The sequence below is a fragment of the Oryctolagus cuniculus genome, chromosome 20 (genome assembly GCF_051225735.1).
Source record: "Oryctolagus cuniculus isolate XC-2025 breed Fujian yellow rabbit chromosome 20, ASM5122573v1, whole genome shotgun sequence".
NCBI lineage: Eukaryota > Metazoa > Chordata > Mammalia > Lagomorpha > Leporidae > Oryctolagus > Oryctolagus cuniculus.
Genome location: NC_142886.1, coordinates 43,205,920 through 43,223,753, shown reverse-complemented (window position 1 = coordinate 43,223,753; position 17,834 = coordinate 43,205,920). Strand labels below are relative to the sequence as shown.

General features: G+C 47.2%; 1 protein-coding gene across 9 annotated transcripts in view; it reads right to left on the bottom strand.

The window, feature by feature from the left end:
- Positions 1 to 3,218: 3,218 nt before the first annotated feature.
- UNC79 (unc-79 subunit of NALCN channel complex) overlaps positions 3,219 to 17,834 on the bottom strand; it is a 264,184-nt gene continuing 249,568 nt past the window's right edge. For 5 of the 9 annotated variants that reach the window (XM_089322567.1, XM_089322570.1, XM_089322568.1 and 2 more), the window contains 3 exons: positions 15,943 to 16,020; positions 5,250 to 5,291; positions 3,352 to 3,790 (listed from right to left, as the gene is read on the bottom strand). In XM_089322567.1, the coding sequence (XP_089178693.1) occupies positions 3,590 to 3,790; positions 5,250 to 5,291; positions 15,943 to 16,020 (321 nt within the window). In that variant the 3' untranslated portion in view covers positions 3,352 to 3,589. Of the gene's footprint in view, positions 3,791 to 5,249; positions 5,292 to 15,942; positions 16,021 to 17,834 lie in introns of all 9 variants that reach the window. The other 4 variants (XM_089322569.1, XM_089322574.1, XM_089322572.1 and 1 more) reach the window with 1 other exon arrangement.

Here is a 17,834-nt window from a genome sequence, read left to right as displayed (position 1 = left end):
CAAGGTCACCCACCCGGCAAGAGGCACCCCCACCGTGAAAGGCCATTGAGAGTGGAATCATCTGGGCCCATTCCACCCTTCAGTTAATCTCAGGCAGTTCTGTCCACACACATGGGTAGGGATCCCATGGAGACCGAGTCTGCTGCTTGGCCCTTCTCCACCCCAGTAACTGTGCTGTCACGGGGCGTGGGAACCGGGTTCGAGTTTCCGTAACTGTGCTGTCACGGGGCGTGGGAACCGGGTTCGAGTTTCCGTAACTGTGCTGTTACGGGGCGTGGGAACCGGGTTCGAGTTTCCGTAACTGTGCTGTCACGGGGCGTGGGAACCGGGTTCGAGTTTCCGTAACTGTGCTGTCACGGGGCGTGGGAACCGGGTTCGAGTTTGTTGAGATTGCCCTGCCCTCCGTGCTGCTTTCACGGCTGGCACCTGGGGCTGGTGTGCGGTGTAGACAGAGTCAGCACGGGCGTGGTTGGGAGCGCAGTCCTTGTTGGCTGGGTGGGGGTGGGGGTGGGGGTGAGACAATGTAGTTTGGAGCCCCGGCTCTTGCCCTTACTAGTGGTGTGACCTTGGGCAAGTAGCTCTACTTCTCTAGGCTTTAACATGAGAATGAAAATAATTCCCGGTAGCTGAGTAACTGCTGGAGCTGGCAGGGGCTGGGTGCGCCCCACAATCTTTCCTGGCTTCCTTCCACCATCTCAACCCTTGGAGGTAGAATGTGTCCTTGTCCCATTTTACAGATGAGCAAACACTAATAATGAAATTCCGAAACTCCTAAGATGGTGGGAAAAGATATCCACGCACTGCTCCCACTCGAGGCGCCTCCGCAGCCTGCGCCGAAGCCAGGGGTCAGCACGTCTTGTCCACAAAGGGCCAGAAGGTAAACGCTTCCGTCTTTCCGGGCCGTAGTCTCTGTCACAACTCTTCAATCTTGCTATCACAGCACAAAGGCAGCCTGCAATGCCTGCATCCCCTTTGGGCGCCGGTTCAAATCCTGGCTGCTCCACTTCCCATCCAGCATCCTGCTAATGTGCCTGGGAAGGCAGCAGAAGATGGCCCTGCTGCTCGGGTCCCTGCCACCCATGTAGGAGACATGGATGGAGTTCAGGGCACCCAGCTTCGGCGTGGCCCAGCCCCAGCCATTGTAGCCATTTGGGGGAGTGAACCAGAGGATAGACGATCTCTCTCTCTCTCTCTCTCTCTAACTCTACCTTTCAACTAAATAAAATAAATCTTTAAAAAGAAAGAAAAAGCAGCCACAGAAAAATGGCAGGTATGGTTGTTTCCAACGAAAGTTGATAAAAACATACAGCGGGCTGTCTCTGGCCCCAAAACCACAGAGAGCCGCAGTTTGCTGACCTCTGACCCAGCTGAACAGCTTCTCCTACTCCCTGTTACAGTCTCACTATACTTCCGGAAGGCTGCTCTCTTCCTGTCTTTTTCTTCTGCGTGCCTGTGCCCAGCCTGCTGGAGAGCTGACACAGGTAGCAGAGGAAGGTGAGGACATGTGTGTGTGTGGTGGGGGAATGGGGTGTGCAAGGCAGGCTGCACAAACCTGCTGCCCCCTTATGGGCCAGGCAAGTGCCAAGGGCCATCACCAGATCAGGCTGTAGGGAAAGAGGGCACCGTTCTCAAGGTTTGCCCGGGTGGGACCAAGACCCTAGGCTGTGACCCAGGAATGGAAACAGGTGCAGACGGTGGGAAGCATTGTTTGGGGAACAGGTCCAGAGCGCTGAGTTCAGGGCTCATGTCCCACCCCTGGGCGAGACACAGATACAAAGGGCATGAGGCAGATGGCCATTCAAAGAATGGGGCCAAGAGGAGGAGCGGGCAAGCAGCTGTGGCTAACTTCAGGCTACTGAGGCAGCATGGACCTAGCTAAGGGCTGGGCCTGCAGCTGGGCCCACGTGGGGAAATGAGTCTCTCACCTGCAGAGAAAGCCCGGGCCGCCCCTGCTAGGGCTCCCTGCACAGAAAGGGACGGTCACAGTTCAGCCCTCGCCCGCCCGGGGCCACTGGGCAGCCCAGGAAAGACCGCTGCTTCATTGAGTCCATTCCATGCAAGCGACAGTGAAGTCGCACTGAAGGCCAAGCCCCGGGATACAGAGATGGTCTGCATCGGGTCCTCGGAGCTGCCAAGGTTTACAAACGACACAACCACGCCACAGCCCGCGGCAGCACGGAAGCACAGCTGAGCAGGCCTGTGACCGGGGAGGTGGGGGAAGCCCTTTCAGAAGCGTTCGTTAGTAAAATACAAAGCAGCAGCACCGCGGGTCTCCTAAGAATGTCTTTCTAGAACTCATGTGAGACATTCAACGTCCGAGCACTGGTGTTCCCCTGAGAAGCACCAAGACACCAGACACCCTGGAAGAGAAGGGAAGTCTCTTCATCACCAACAGTCAACACTGCTGCCCTCCAAGTCCTCCCGAGAGACGGACTCCAAGCCAGCTCTGCGTCTCTTGCCAGAGCACCTGCGCAAAGAAGGCCTTTGCCCCTTGCTAACTGCTGTCGTAGGGACGGTGCAAAGGTTTGGCAGGAGTGGTTGTCCCAGGCTACACTCCAGCTCTAGAAACTGGTTTTAAAAAACCCCAGGCTCACAGAGATAATAAAAAATGCATTTAATAGCATGTCAATATACAGCTTAAATGTGTATTAAGTCTTCTTTTAGTCAGTGCAGTACAGGGATAAAGAAGAGAAACTTCATTTGGAACGCACAGTCAGATGCTGGGGTGGGTGCCGCCAAACCTCGGCACTCTTACGCTCCTACGATTCCGCTTTCACGAAACCTAACTCCAGGCGCGGGGCCCTGTGCCAGTGTGGGGACTCGTCTGGTTCAGTAAGCAACCTACGGCTGTAGATCGACTGGTATACAAGTCTTAACGAAAGAGGAAGGTTTATTAGTCACAAAACGGAAGTGGTTCTCATAAAGCTTACAAGAAAGTACAGCCTAGAACTAATGAGTTGAAAAACTAGTTTTAAAAATAATAAAACGTACTGGACAGTTCTGGAAAATGATATTATAAAACAAAGAAAACCATTGGCACAGTTTGACCACCTAATTTCTAAGTGCACTTTGTAATGTTCCTCGCCAGCTGCCGCTTTTCCCAGGATAATGACAAAAAGCTTCAGTCAGGTGTCACTGGCTTATGGTGACGGTATATATATATATATATATTTTATTGCATTGCCAAGAGTGGATTTTAAGAAAAAACACTACAAAGGTTTCAAAAACCCTATTTATTCTCTATCATCAAAAATAGCAACAGGGGGCTTAGACAACTGCTCTGTGAGTACCCACCAGTCTATTTTTTTTTTCTTAAAAAAAATAGAAGTTAGTTAAAGAAAAATGATTTGGTTTTTTTTTTAAAAAATAATGTAAGGAAACACTTAATCAGATAGCCCAAGGAGTCATCAGAAATGTGTGTAGCAAGAAAGCTTCCTTGTTGGCCCTCTCCGGCCTCTGCGCGTCCTTTTACTAAACTAGAAAGAGAAGGTACAGTACCAATGTGTTCCCCAACCTGCTTGGATCGAATTGTTTGTTGTGAACCCATTATTGCTAAACCAGAGTGTTGACTGAGAGCCGAGGAGTCCGCTCAGAGAGGGTAGAACTGAGAGGCTGCTTCCGAGGACTGGATCTCCACCTGGGCCATTTTGAACTGTGTGCACTGTAGCCACTTGCGGAGGGCCGCCAGGCCGGCACTGCTCTGGCCCGAGCCGGGCAGCGTCCTTAGGCTGTGGTGGTTCACGTTGCTCTGAATGGCCTGGAGGCGCAGCTGGAGGCCCGCGGGCAAGTGCTGTTGAGAAACGGCAGACGTCTTAGTGGCTCTCTTCCGGGCACCCGGGCGCGTCACCAAGGGCTGCTTCTGTGGGCAGGAAGAGCTTGGGGCCCCGAGAAGGCAAACGGAACTTGGCAGCACTCGGGGCGGGGACATGGGCTCCTCCCACGTTTCTAAAGTCGCCCTGGCCCAGATCCATCCATCCAGGGAGCAGCCCCTGTGGCCAGGTGTGGGCAGCGGGAGCGGGAAGCTGACCCTCCAGCGTCCGCGTTGACGCACATCCTGTGGCCCCAGGAGCCATTCAGCACGCGGGTCGGTGTCGGGGTGAGAGGCCCGGGCCCTGGGACCAGGCTGCCTGGGCTCCAACTCTGGCTTCTCTCCAGGTAACTCGGGGTACGGGGCTGTCCAGGCTGTGTTTGGGCCTTCCCGTGGGAGAGCAGGGACAGGGAGCACACAGGGGGCTCACAAGGTGACCTGGCCTCTCAGAAGTGCTCACTGCGGTTATTTATCCTCCTGTAATGAGCCTTCTGTGCTCATGTTGGTCCCTCTGAAGACGGCAGCTGGACACTGCGGCCCCCTCGTAGCTCTCTGTGCTAACTGCCGCAGACTGCCAGACAGCAGGGAGACGGGGGCGGGCCAGGGTGCCAGGCTTGGCGGTGGGCACAAGCCACCCGCTTCCCATAGTGAACACTCGGCTCAGATGAGGTTTTCAGCTCCGCCAATGCCCGCCCCGCCAGCGCCCGGATCAGGACTCAAAGACTGTGTCGCTGTTGCCGATGCCATTCCCTCTTTTGGTGTCTGGGGATCCTGAGTCCAGACCCCTTTCCTGGCACTGGCATCCCGCCCCGCAGCCCGCCCGCTGCCCCCACACTCCTAACACAGAAGAAAAAGGGGCGGGACTGGGACCAAGAAGGCGTCTGGCTCTGCTGTCTTAACGCCAAGGCCCAATAACTACGCTTGGAAGCCATGGAGCACGCTTGGCGCCACTGGGACAAGACGCCCCTCAAGGCAAGGTCTGGGGTTGGGAAATGCTTGTGACCAGGGTCTTCCCTTCCCAGCTCGGACCCTAACCCAGTCCCTCTTCCATCCGCTCCTCAACTTCCTCAGATGTAAAACCAAGGGGGAGCTGTGCCTTCCAGCTCAAACCTGCTTTCCTCACAGGCTTCCTCCCAGCACCGAAAATCAGCCTTCCTGGGCAGGAACCATCCCTGGGACCAGGGCCCCCAAAATCAGCCTTCCTGGGCAGGAACCATCCCTGGGACCAGGTCCATGAGTCTCCTCGTGGACTGCGGGACACAGCCGCCCGCCTGCACCCGTGTGCGGGCTGAACGGTGGATGGTGGCTCCTGCCACCCCCTCTGCCTACAGCCCCTTACCTGGCCCCCTGGCCTCCTGCATTATCAGCTTGAACTCATCTTTCTGCAGTGAGTGTAGCATCAACACCTACAAATGTGTCCCGTCAGCGGGGGGTGACTTACCTTGATATTTGACTGAATCATTGGCAACCACATAGGTATGAGCTGTGCGGAGAAAGACAGAAGCCTGTTACTCTCGCTCCCACGCTCCCACACAAGCTCTGCCCCTGCCAGGAGCACACGCACTGCGCCCCTTCCACGCCGTGCAAGGATGCGGCCCCGTGGCACTGCCCATTACCGGCAAAGTGTCTTTCCGAGGCCAAACCCCACTGGGCTGGTGGCATTTGAGGTTAATAAGCTCCCCAGGAGTTCCTGAAACACACACTTGAAACGACTGATTGTCTCTTGAAAGCCACCGAGCTCGGGAAATTAAATGTGTATTTATTTCGTGAAATTCTCCCTTTCTGGAAATAGAATTTCTTGCAGAGCTCTGTCTGCCTGGAGTCAACAGGAAAATATCACCGGGAGCACCGGCAACGCTCAGCGACAGAGAGACAGCCCCGGGGCTGCCTGGCGGGCACCTGCGAGGTGGGAATCAGCATGTGTAGAGGGCTGGTGGCCGTGCGTGCAGGTGAGCAGCAGCAGGCCCCGAGGGGCGCGCCTGGCCCCCTGCCGCCTCTGTGCCTGGCCCCTGGGGGTCAGAGGTGGCCCTGGCCCAAGCACCACTAGATGCAGCCCTCTCTCTGCTCCGGTGTCTGTAATGTTTCAGTCCTTCTGAATCTAAGTAAACACTCACAGCTCTGTAACTCTGGAAGTCAGAGACAAACAGGCTGTTTCCCTGCTACCCTGGCTTGGGGAGGTTTACATGGGGAGGAGGGACTGCGACCCCAGCACGTTTGGAAACGCTCGCTGCCCCCTTTCCCTGCTCCTCAGACCTCGATGCTGACACGCAGCCTTGCCATCTCACTCCCTGTTCCCTCCGACCCTCCACGCCCATAGAGAAGTCGGCCTGGGGGACTGACTTGGGTTCTAACCTGCACTGCCTCCCAATGTGACCTTGAGAAACGAGATTGTTAAAGATGCAATCAGCTAAGATGGAGTAGGTGGGCCCGATCCAATGCAGTTGGTGTCTTTATAAAGAGGGGACTTAGGACACAGACACACACACACACAGGGAGGACGCAGAGATCTCCAAGCCTCGGGGTGCCAAGGAGGCCGGCAGACCCCAGGTTCCAGGAGACAGGGGTGGACAGATGCTCCCTGGTGGCCTTTATTGACTACTGGTCTCAGAGAGAAAACAGGTCTGCGGCTTGAGCCTCCAGCCTGGGCTCCTGGGCCACGGCAGCCTTGGGAAGTTCATACGCGCAGTTTGGCAGCAAAGGGCAAGGGGAAGCAGAGCAGGAGAGCCTGCTGGGACAGGGCCAGCGAGCAGTCGGCCATGGCCTCGGGCTGACGGACTCATCACAGGCATCAAATCAGTTTCTTAACAGCAAACTGGGGGACGATGAATGGCATTTCTCTCTCGGGTTTTGTCCCCAAGGCTAACTCAGTGCTGTTCTGCTCTCGCGGCTCTGTTGATGTGCACAGTTGCCTCGTTTGCCTCCCACTGATTCTGCCCCTCAGCATTGCAGAACACAGCGTCCACGACGCTGCCAGCCCCTGCTCTGCCTCTTACACAAGCGCTGTGCCGCTGTGTGAACCAGAAGACGGCACTGGACCACAGCTCAAAATGTCCGAAAATGATGCCTTCTGGGTGCCTCCCCCAGACCCGCAGAGCTTGGTGCCAGATAAGGCTGTGTGCGTCTGGCCTTTAGCAGGACCGGCTCTTCTAGACATTCAGGATGGGGGCAGCGTGGGGGGAATCGCCCAGCGGTCTCTTTCTTACTATCTGCACCGCACAAGCAAGCCCGGGGGTCCCAGCGTCTGCAGACTTTTGTTGACCTTTGAGTCTTTGATCCCGAAGTAATCCCACACTGAGAGGTTGATGGTAAGGAGCGTTTTGTTATTTCCCCATTGAAATAGCACGTGACCGCAGATTCTAAAATATTCCTGCAAGGGTCCCTCCCTTTTGTGACCTGGCAATCACAAGAAGGGAGGCTGATCATTACTGATACAAAACCCCGCAGTCATCCCAGATCAGGATAGCTGGGTAACATGCACTTAGTTCCCTTTTGCAAGTGACTCCTGCAAGGCTGTCGGTGAGAACTGGACGTAATTTTGGGGACTCTGTGATGTTTTAATACAGTTGATTGGGTTATTTTTCCTCTCCAGAAATAATATCCAGAAAAGTGAAGGAAATAGTTTTAAACAGTTTTTCTTTTTTCATCAGATAAAATGGCAAACCCCTCTCTCCTCCTGGTTCGCACCACAGAACACAGAACACTCCCGCTTGGTTGGACTGCATTCATTTCTCCCCCGCTTGGTCCAGCCCTCAACATTAAAACTGGTGGTGAAACTTCCTCCATCAGGCAAGGTGGAGCCACACGGACTAGATTTCCTCCCCAGCCTGGAACGATGGAAACCTCAAACTCCCCAAGGCAACGCTTCCACAAACCTCATCTGGCGATGAGGGCCAGGGGGCACCGCGGGAGAGGGAGCCAACAACAAAAGCCCTACGATCCCCCATCCCCCTCGCTCACGCCCCAGAGGGTTTTCAGGCACAGCGGGGAGGAGCCTGGTGGAGGCTGGCAGTCGGGAGCACCAAGAAGCCAGGGGCAGAGTTTGCAAGGCAGATTCTGGGGAGGAGAGGGCTGCACTGAGAGAGAACTCTGCAGATCTGCAGAGGGCACCCTTGAGTCTTCAGCTGAACACTGACCAGTGCACACAGGGAGGAGAACTGCCCCACGTCGAAGGAAAACAACCCAAAGACATGAGAGGGAGAGACCTCTGGTGATCCTGGCACCAGCAGTGGTTTGTGCCCTGCCAGTGGGAGTGGCAAGATGCCGGTAGCAGGACATCAGGCAGATCTAATAAGGACAGCGGCGTTGTGGGAGCAGAAGTGAGGGAAACGGCTCTAGGAAAAATGCTGTTCCCATCACCCCAACAAGGCTGAAATGCAGGCCTCAAAAGGGTAAAACTATTTATGAATAATTTAACTGCGTTACAGTTTACAGCTCAAAAATATTTATATGAATACAAAAATAGCCAGCAGTCAAGAACGTCAAACTGACAGTGTCAAAAACCCAATAACGAACGACGAGGAATGCAAAAAACAGGACCACGTGACCCAAGAATGAGAAGGAAAATCAAGAGACGAGGACGGCAGAGGTCAAGGCATCGGCAGGTGAGGGCCCTCCAGCAGCTGCTGCAAGTCTTCTCAGTGTGGTCAGGACAGGAGAAGACCCAGCGTGCTCGGGACAGCACCGAAGGAAACCACGCCTGAGACTTCTCCAAGTCCAAAGAAAACTGGGATCCACAGGTTCAAGAAGCCCAACAAAGCCCAGCCCAGGGCACAGAGAGGAAGGTCACACCTGGCGCAGCGCCATCAGACTGCTAACCAGCTGTGGCGAGAACAGAGTCTTTCAAGCAGCCAGAGAAAACAGGCGTTTCACAAACAGCTGAACGGGGAGGAGAAGGGCACGGGGTTCTGGGTGAGAATAAAGGCAGCGAGAAGACGGGAAGAAGCAGCGTCTCAGACCCCGAAGGGAGAGCCCTGTCGACCCGAATTCCACACTCAGCGAAATCATCCTTCGGAAAGGAAAGCACAATACACGCTTTCTGAGACATCCGAGGACGGAAGCTGAGGGGTTAACCACCAGAAGATTCGCACAAGAAATGTAAAAGTCCTCGGGCAGAAGGAAAGATAATGAAAGCTTGAAGTTTAGATCAATGAAAAGAAATGAAGCTTTGAAAATGGAAAATGTGATATTGCAGTAATAGCAGATGATAAGTATAAAACTTATCTAACACCTCTTTTCAAGATAATTGACTATTTAAAGCAAAAATAATTACAATGTCCAGTTTGGCTTATAAAATATATAGAGGTAAATGTATGACCATCATAGCACAAAGTAGGAAGTGGGGAAGGGAGGCATGCTGTAGTTAACGCTTACTCAGTACGTGCAGTGGTATTACTTGAAGGCAGACTGGGTTAAGTTTAAAATGTACACCGTAAACTGCAGATCAGCCTCTAAAGCAATAACAAAAGACAAATAGAGCTTTCATTAGGATGAAAAAACATACTTCTAAAAGCATAAACATACACTTCAACAGGTCAAAAAAGAAATCAAAATGGAAATCAGAAAGTATTTCAAGCTGAATACTAGGGAGAATATATCAAAATTGGGGGGAAAGCAAACAAAGCAGTACTTAAAAGAGAATTTAGCACTAAATTCTGGTATTAAAAAACAAGAAAATTCTCAAGTTAATAACAATTTCAGTTTCCATGTTAAGGAACTAGACAAAGAGGCAGAAATTATGTCTGAAATTTCAGCATGAAGCTTATCCTAATCCATGACAGGTGCAGTGGGCACTGAGCCTGGTGGTTGTCAAAACGCCCATGTCCCACACTGCAGAGCCTTGGTGTGGCTCCTGGCTCTGGCTCCTGAGTCCTGCTTCCCACAGTGCAGGCACTGAGAGGTAGTGGCGATGGCCCAAGTAATTGGGTTCCTGCTACCCACAAGTGAGGCCTGGATTGCGTCCCTGGATTCTGGCTCCAGAACTGGCCTAGCTCCAGCTGTGGCAGGCATTAAGTGAATCAGCAGATGGTAATGTGCTTGCTCTCTCTCAGTAAATTTTTAAATCTCATCTCAAGTAAATTTTTAAAACGTTTTAAGAAAAAAAAGTAGTAGAAAGTTAGTGAGGAGGTAGGAGTAAGCAGTTAAAAAAATCCAAAAGGTACAAAAAGAGAGAATAAGATACAAAAAACAGAGGGAAATGTAGAAAGCAAAGAACAAGATAATAAAAGTACCACAAAACACATTAAATATAAATGGTCTAAAATCCTAAGCAAAAGGAAGAAACTGTCAGATCGAATTTTTAAAAAGGCAACATTAAACTACTGCCTATAAGAAATATCCTTTCAAAACACTTAAGGTTAAAACTAAAGGAATGAAAAAAGATAGAACATTCTAACATCAGCCAAATAAAAGCTGGATAGTTTTTATGAACATCAAACAAAGTAGCTTTTGTATTACAAGGAAAAGAGGAAAAATTACATAGTGTCAATTTTCAGTAAGAAAATATAACCATCCTAAACATTTATGTACCTAATGACAGAACTTCATCACACATGAAGTGACAACTGGTAGACCTGAAAGGATTAAACAATCCACAATTACAGAGCTACTTCAGCACCCTTTTCTCAGTAATTGACAGAATAAGTAAAAAGACACAGGACTTGAACAGTACTATCAGCAAACCTGAACTGACAGAGGAAACTCAACATCATAGTAACGGAAGACACATTCTTCTCTAGGCTACACAAAGCATAATATTTAATATCATTTATATTTAATAATAATGCCTAAAATAACACCTAATAATATTTAATCTTATTAATGATATAACAGTAATTACATTTAATTTTATTTAAATATTTTAATTTAATATTTGTTAAATAATTTATTTAAATAAATGATACTTATTACTTGGTCAAATATTGAATTATTTAAATATTTGATATTTAATTTAATGATATTTAATGATAATACTTAATAATAATACAGCAAGATATTCTGGGCCCTAAAACAAAACTCAATAGCTTAAAATGATTAAAATTATGTAAAATATATTCTCTGGCCACAATGGAATTAAATTCGAAATCCATAACAGAGAAATCTATGGATATTCCCCAAATACTTGGAAACCAAATAATACATTTCAAAATAATCAGAGTACCCAAAAGAAGGCAAAATAGAAGTTAGAAAGTGTTTTGAACCAAACAGAAATGAGAACACAGCACACTGAATTGTGGGAGACAGCTAAGGCAGTGCTCACAGGGAGTTTATGGACTAATCGCCTAGGCTAGAAGAAAGGAGTCTTGAGTCAATGAGTTCTATCTCCATTTCAAAAAACTAGAAAAAGAAGGGCAAACCCAATCTAAAATTACCCAAAAGAAGAAAATAATAATAAAATAAAGAGTAGAAAAATAATAGAGAAAAATCAATGAAAAACATCAGAAGGGAGCTTCTTCCTTAAATCAAAAGCTCAGGAAAAATGATCTCTGTATCTAGACAGATGAGAAAAAAATCATAAATCACCAACATCACCAATGGGGGAAAGAGAGACATAAATAATGATCCTACAAATACCAAAAGTATAATATAGGAGGCAAAACATAATGTACTGGATGCCAATGAACTGATTACTCTGATGAAATGGAAAAATCTCTTGAAAGACATTCACTACTAAAGTTCACTCAAGAATAAATAGATGGGACTGGCACTGTGTGCAATGGGTTAACACCTTGGCTTGAAGCACCGGCATCCCATATGGGCGCCAGTTTGAGACCCGGCTGCTCCTCTTCTGATCCAGCTCTCTGCTATGGCCTGGGAAAGCAGTAGAAGATGGCCCAAGTCCCTGTGCCTCTGCACCCACGTGGGAGACCTGGAAGAAGCTCCTGGCTCCTGGTTTCAGATCAGCACAGCTCCGGCCGTTGCAGCCAGCTTGGGAGGGAACCAGTGGATGGAATACCTCTCTCTCTCTCTTTCTCTTTCTGCCTCTCCTCTCTCTGTATAACTCTGACTTTCAAATAAATAAATAAATCTTAAAAAAAAAGATAACTTGATTAACTAACCCTACCTCTATTTTAAAAATTGAATCCATAGTCTAAAATGCTTCAGTAAAGAAAATTCTAAGCCCAGGTACCTCCACTGGTGAATTCTACCAAATACTGAAGATAGAAATAATACCAATTCTACATAAACTTTTTCAAAAAACAGAAAAGGAATTCTTCCCAACTCATTCTATGAGGCCATCATTACTCTGATTCCAAGCCAAATATAGTCATGGCAAGAAAAGAAAATTACATTTCAAAATCCCTCAAGAACATCAATGCAAAAATTGTTTTTAAAAGTCAGCAAATTGAATTCAGCAAGACATAAAAAGGGCAAGCATGGTTTGTCTCAGGAACACAGGCTGACTTAACATTCAAAAATCATCAGTGAAACTTACTACCCTAACAGTCAGAAAAAGAAAGGTTATAGGACCATCTCAATGGGTGTGGAAAATGCACTTGAAAAATGCAACATCCATGGCTCACAAGCATTCCTAACTGAATAGGAACCAAAGAGAACTTTATTCAAGCTGTTTAAAGATTATCCATGAAAAACTAACAGCTAACAGTTATGATGAAAGATGAATGTTTTCTTCTTGGACACTGGAACAAGCCAAGGTTTCCTGCCCTTATCACTTCTAATCAATCTGTACAGAAGGATCCAGCCAGGACAGTGAAATCAAGATAGGACTGGTGCTGTGGCACAGGTGGTTAAGCCTCTGCATCCCAACTGATCTGCTTCTGATCCAGCTTCTGGGAAGGAGGCAAAAGATGGCCCAAGGATTCGGATTCCTGCCAACCCTGTGGGAGACCTGGATGGAGTTCCTGGCTCCAGGCTTTGATCTGGCCCAGACCCAACTGTGGTGGGTATTTGGGGAGTGAACCAGCAGATGGAAGAGTTCCCTTCTTCTCCATCTCTCCACAACGCCCATCACTCTTTTTTTCAAATAATTAAATAAATAAATCTTTTATAAAAGAAACAAGAGGGGGCTGGCATTGTGGCACAGTGGGTTAAGCTGCTGCCTACTACCCCAGCATCCCATATATTTGCTGGTTTAAGTTTGGCTACTCCACTTCCAATCCAGTGCCCCCACGAATGTGCCTGGGAAAGCAGAAGAAGACAGTCCAAGTTCTTGGGCCCCGGCACCCATGTGAGAGACCTGGATGGAGTTCTAGGCTCCTGGAGTCATCCTGGTCCAGCCCTGGTTCATTGTAGCCATTTGGGGAGTGAACCAGTGGATGAAAGAACTCTGTATCTCTCTATCTCTCCCCACACTCTCTCTGTAACTCTGCTTTTAAAATAAATATGTCTTTTTAAAAAAGGCACAAAGATTGGAAAAGAAGAAATAAAAATGGTCTTATTTTCACATGACATAATTATCTATGTGGAAAATCTTATGAAATTTACAAAAAAGCTACTAGAACTAAGAAATAGGTTTAACATGTAGCAGGGTAGAAAATCCAAATGAAACACTAGCAGTGAAAATTAGATATTTAAATTTAAATGCTAATTACCTTAGCATAAAAGTATAACTGCTATTAAATTTGACAGAAATATCCTAGGTATATCTATGAAAAACTACAAAATATTGCTGAGCAAAGTTACAGAGAACTTAAATAAATGGAGAAATATACCATGTTCATGGATTGGAGGGTTAGTTAAGATCTCAATTCTCCTCAAAGTGATCTAAAGAGTCAATGCAACCTGAACAAGATTCTCAGCAGTTGTCTGTAGAAACTGACAAACTGATTTTAAAATATATCTAGTAATGCAAATGATGTAGGACAGCCAAAACAATTTTGAAAAGCTTGAACAAATTTAGAAGACTAACACCACTTAATTTCAAGGCAAAGAAATAGTAATTTAGACAGTGTGGTATAAAACAGACAAGAAGATCAATGAAACAGAATCAAGATTCCAGAAGGAGAACCATACATACATGGTCAACTGATTTTTGACAAAAATGCAAAAGCAATTTGATGGGAAAAAGGACAGTATTTCTAACAATGCTGCTAGAATATTTGGGTATCCACAATAATTAAAAGTGCCTCAATCCATCCTGCACACCATATACAAAAATTAACTCAAAGTGGATCATAGAAATTAGCATGCAGAAGACAAGAACAAAAAGAAAAGTCATTGTGACCTTGGATTAGGCAAAATTTTTAAGAATACAACATCAAAAGCATGATTCATAAAAAGAAAAACTCAATGAATGGTTCTTCCTCAAAATTAAGAACTTTTGCTCTTCCCAAGACACTGTTTAGGCAATGACAAGACAAGCTGCAGAGAAAATCCTTGCAAATCATGTATCTGATAAGGGGACTTGTATCTCAAAATTCAATAATAAGGAGGAAACCCAACCTGGCAAAAAATGGACAAATAATTTTAACAGACACTTCACCAAGCAGATATATGGACAGCAGGCTGGCACATGAAAGGATGTTTAACATCATTTGTCAGTAGAGAAATGCAATTCAAAACCAAAACAAGATACCAATACACAACTCTTAGAATAACTGATATTAAAGACTGGCTTCCCCAACTGTGGACAAAGATGTGAAGGAACGGGAATGCTGAAACCATGCACTGCTAGTGACACCACAACAAGGCATAATAACTTTGGAAAACAGTTTGCCAATTTCCTACAAAGTTAAACATACACCTATCTTATGGTCCATTCGATTCCAGCTTTTATCCAACATAGGCAGGAGCATATATGCACATAAAGACTTACACATCAGTATTCGCAGCAGCTTTATCTGTACTAGCCAAAAACTACCCATCAGCTTGTGAATGAATAAACATGATGTGGTGTATCCATGCAATGGGCTACTCCTCGGAAATGAAAAGCAATGGTCTATTAATAATGCAACATCATGGATTAGCCTCAATACAGTTATTGTGAGCAAAAGAAGGTAGGAAGAAAACATGTACCATATAAATCCATTTATAGGAAATTCTAGGTAGTGTGAACTAACTATGCTGACAGAAAACAGGCACTAGTCGCCTAGACAAAGAACAGAGGAATTTTACACGGGTAGAAGCAAAGTTCTGAAGACGGTGGACATGCTCATTGTCTTGATTGTGCTGATGGTTTCTTGGGGGTTATATAAATGAAGACTCACAAAACTCTATCACATGTGTACAGTTCACTGTGGAAATTACACTTCCATAAAGCTATAAAGAATAAAATCGGCTATGACCGCTCAATTGTCAGTGACACAGTTTCTCTCACAGTGTTGATTTTTGCTCGATCAACTGGAAAAGTGTTGAACAGTGACCTCGCACTGCTCTGATAACAGTCAAGTGTTCCACTGCTTTTCTTCAGCATAGTGTGAAATAACACGGCAAGCGTCCTCAACAAGAGGGAGAGTTAAGCCAGGAACGAAATCGTAAGCTACAAATTTCCTGGTGGGTGGAGGTGGAGGTGGTGGCCAAGAAGACTGAATGTGAAAGGTAGAGAAGGAAGAGGGTCAAGAAAGAGAAGGGGCGTGGACCAGCGAGACAGAATGACAGGAAGGAAAAGAGAAGTGGGGACAAGAGGGCGTGAGAAGCCATCTTCTCTCTCTCCCTCTCTCTCTCTCTCAATCACACTAGTCTGTTTCTGACATCCCCAGGCAGATAACAAGTGCTTGAATTACTTTCATACACTGTATAATGATTTAGAATAATAGTATTTGGAACTAAATTAATTAATCTTAGGGAAAAGCACCAGATACCAAGTCAAACAATTACAGACTATTTTCCTTGGTCTTCTGGATATCTTTTGAAAGGAAAAGTGTCATTCACCAATTTATATCACTACAGAGTCATTTGCAGATCCATATTCCCGTGAATATCTGAATTACTGTGTTTCATGTAATCATGGTCTCACATACTTAACCCAGGTGGGGCCGGTCACAGTGGCAGAGCGTGGGAAAAAAATCACCCAGTGACCACGTATAAAGGGTTGGTATGGGAGCACGACTTCTCCAGCCCAATTCTGAATATCAAAAACAAATCAGCTTTATTTGCCTCTTTAGAAAGTACACTCCAAATAAATCCGCGATTTGCTGTTAGCAGTAAGAAATGGTCTGTAAAAATCGTAATTTTCCTACCTTGACAAAAATGGTTGAATTGCACTCTTGCAATGCCTCCATTAAACTAATCACATGGAGACACACCATTTCTACCATCTGAAACAACAAACAGGAAAGTCAAGCCCACTCCCAGTGACACGCAAACCTTGCAAACCAGTCAGCAGCCACAGAGGTCCGACAGCCAGTACCCAGGAGGCCTTCCCGCGTAAGGACCACAAGTGGTATCCACTCGCCTCTACACCTCCGCAGGGCTGCGGGGTGAACCCACTAATCTGCCCTCACCGTGAGCCACACGGAGGACAAACAGCTTCTCTCCCTTCCCGTCGTCCAGCTGGAGCCGGCTCACGGCTCCTGCACCAGGAAGGGCTGCCTGAAGCACTGCGGAGCCGACTCCGGGACTTTGTGCTCCGCAGAACGAGGCAGCCACGCTTAGCACAGCGGCAAGCACACGACAGGTGAAGTCGCTGGGGCTACGAATCCCGGAGGCTGTTTTAAAGGCCAGGGTTTTGTTCTGCTTTTCATAAGACTGGCTTATGTGGTCTGACAAAAATCTCAGAACAAAATTAATTTGAATTCATTTGTGACATCATTTGCATGTAACTGACTCATAACAAACTCAGTTGTAACACTTGAGTATCAAGAATGATTAGGTATCAAAAGGTAATGGCAATAGAAGGAAATTCTTCAAAAAGATTTATTTTATTTATTTGAAAGGTAGAGTGACAGAGGGAGATGGAGAGACAAAGAGAGAGAGAATCTTCCATCTGCTGGTTCACTTCCTGAATGGCCAAAATGGCCAGGGTTGCACCAGGCTTAAGCCAGGGGCTAGGAACTCCACCCAGGCCTCCCACGTAGGTGACGGGGGCCCAAGTCCCTGGGCCGTGTTTCACTGTCTATCTAGCACATCAGCAGGAAGCGCAGTAGCTGGGGCTGAAACCATCACTCTGATCGGGGATGCCAGTGTCGCAGGCAGTGGCTTAACCCACTGCACCACAGAAACGGCCCTAGAAGTACATCTTTAAACTGCAGTTTAAGTTCAAGGTCCTGGTTTCACAGTCTGTAAAATAGCAGAGTATGCTGTTGGATTTCCACGTTCTCCCCCAGTCCTAGATCTAGGGGAGTAAACCTCTCCATAGCAATCAGAACCCTTCATGAGCCCCAGCATGTCTTCCTAAGGTTCCTTGAAATTTAACCACAGCATTCTCTGGAGGCAAGCATCCCACAGAGTGGTTAAATCGCTGCTTGGGACGCCCACCTCCCATATCAGGGAGCCTGGTTTTTAAGTCCCAGCTACTTCTGACCCAAGCTTCCTGATAACGCACAGGGTGGCAGCAGGCGATGACGCCACTGTGCCCCTGCCACTCATGTGGGATACCCCACGGAGTTCCAGGCTCATGGCACTGACTAGGCCAATTCTGGCCGTTTTGGGCATCCGGGGCGTGAACCAGTGGATGACTCTCTGGCTGTCTGCCTCTGTCTGTCTCTCTGTCTCTTTGTATTTCAAATAAAATGAAAATAAATAAAGATTTAAAAATAAATAAAAACATCTCTCTGCATATACAATTACCTTATAATACCTGCTTCTCTAAAGAAAAGAAAAATGCTTCGCTGAAGGAAACAGGTGCGAGCACTTCAAAATATTGGTAGTGAGTCAACATTTTTTTGACTCATAGTTTTGACGCATAGTTTTCTCATACTATGCATTTTCCATGAACTATTTGAAACCCCTTGTATAACCTCCATTCCAACTGGAGCTGAAGGAAGAGAGTTCTTAAACTAACATTCAGTGAGTCAAAAGACATCCCGAGTGGCTGCCCTGGTGGACAGTGCAGTAAAGGGATTCTGAGCGCACTAAAACGTCACTGTGATATTCTTCAGGTCCCTCGCTCCCATTAGACAAGAACTGCACT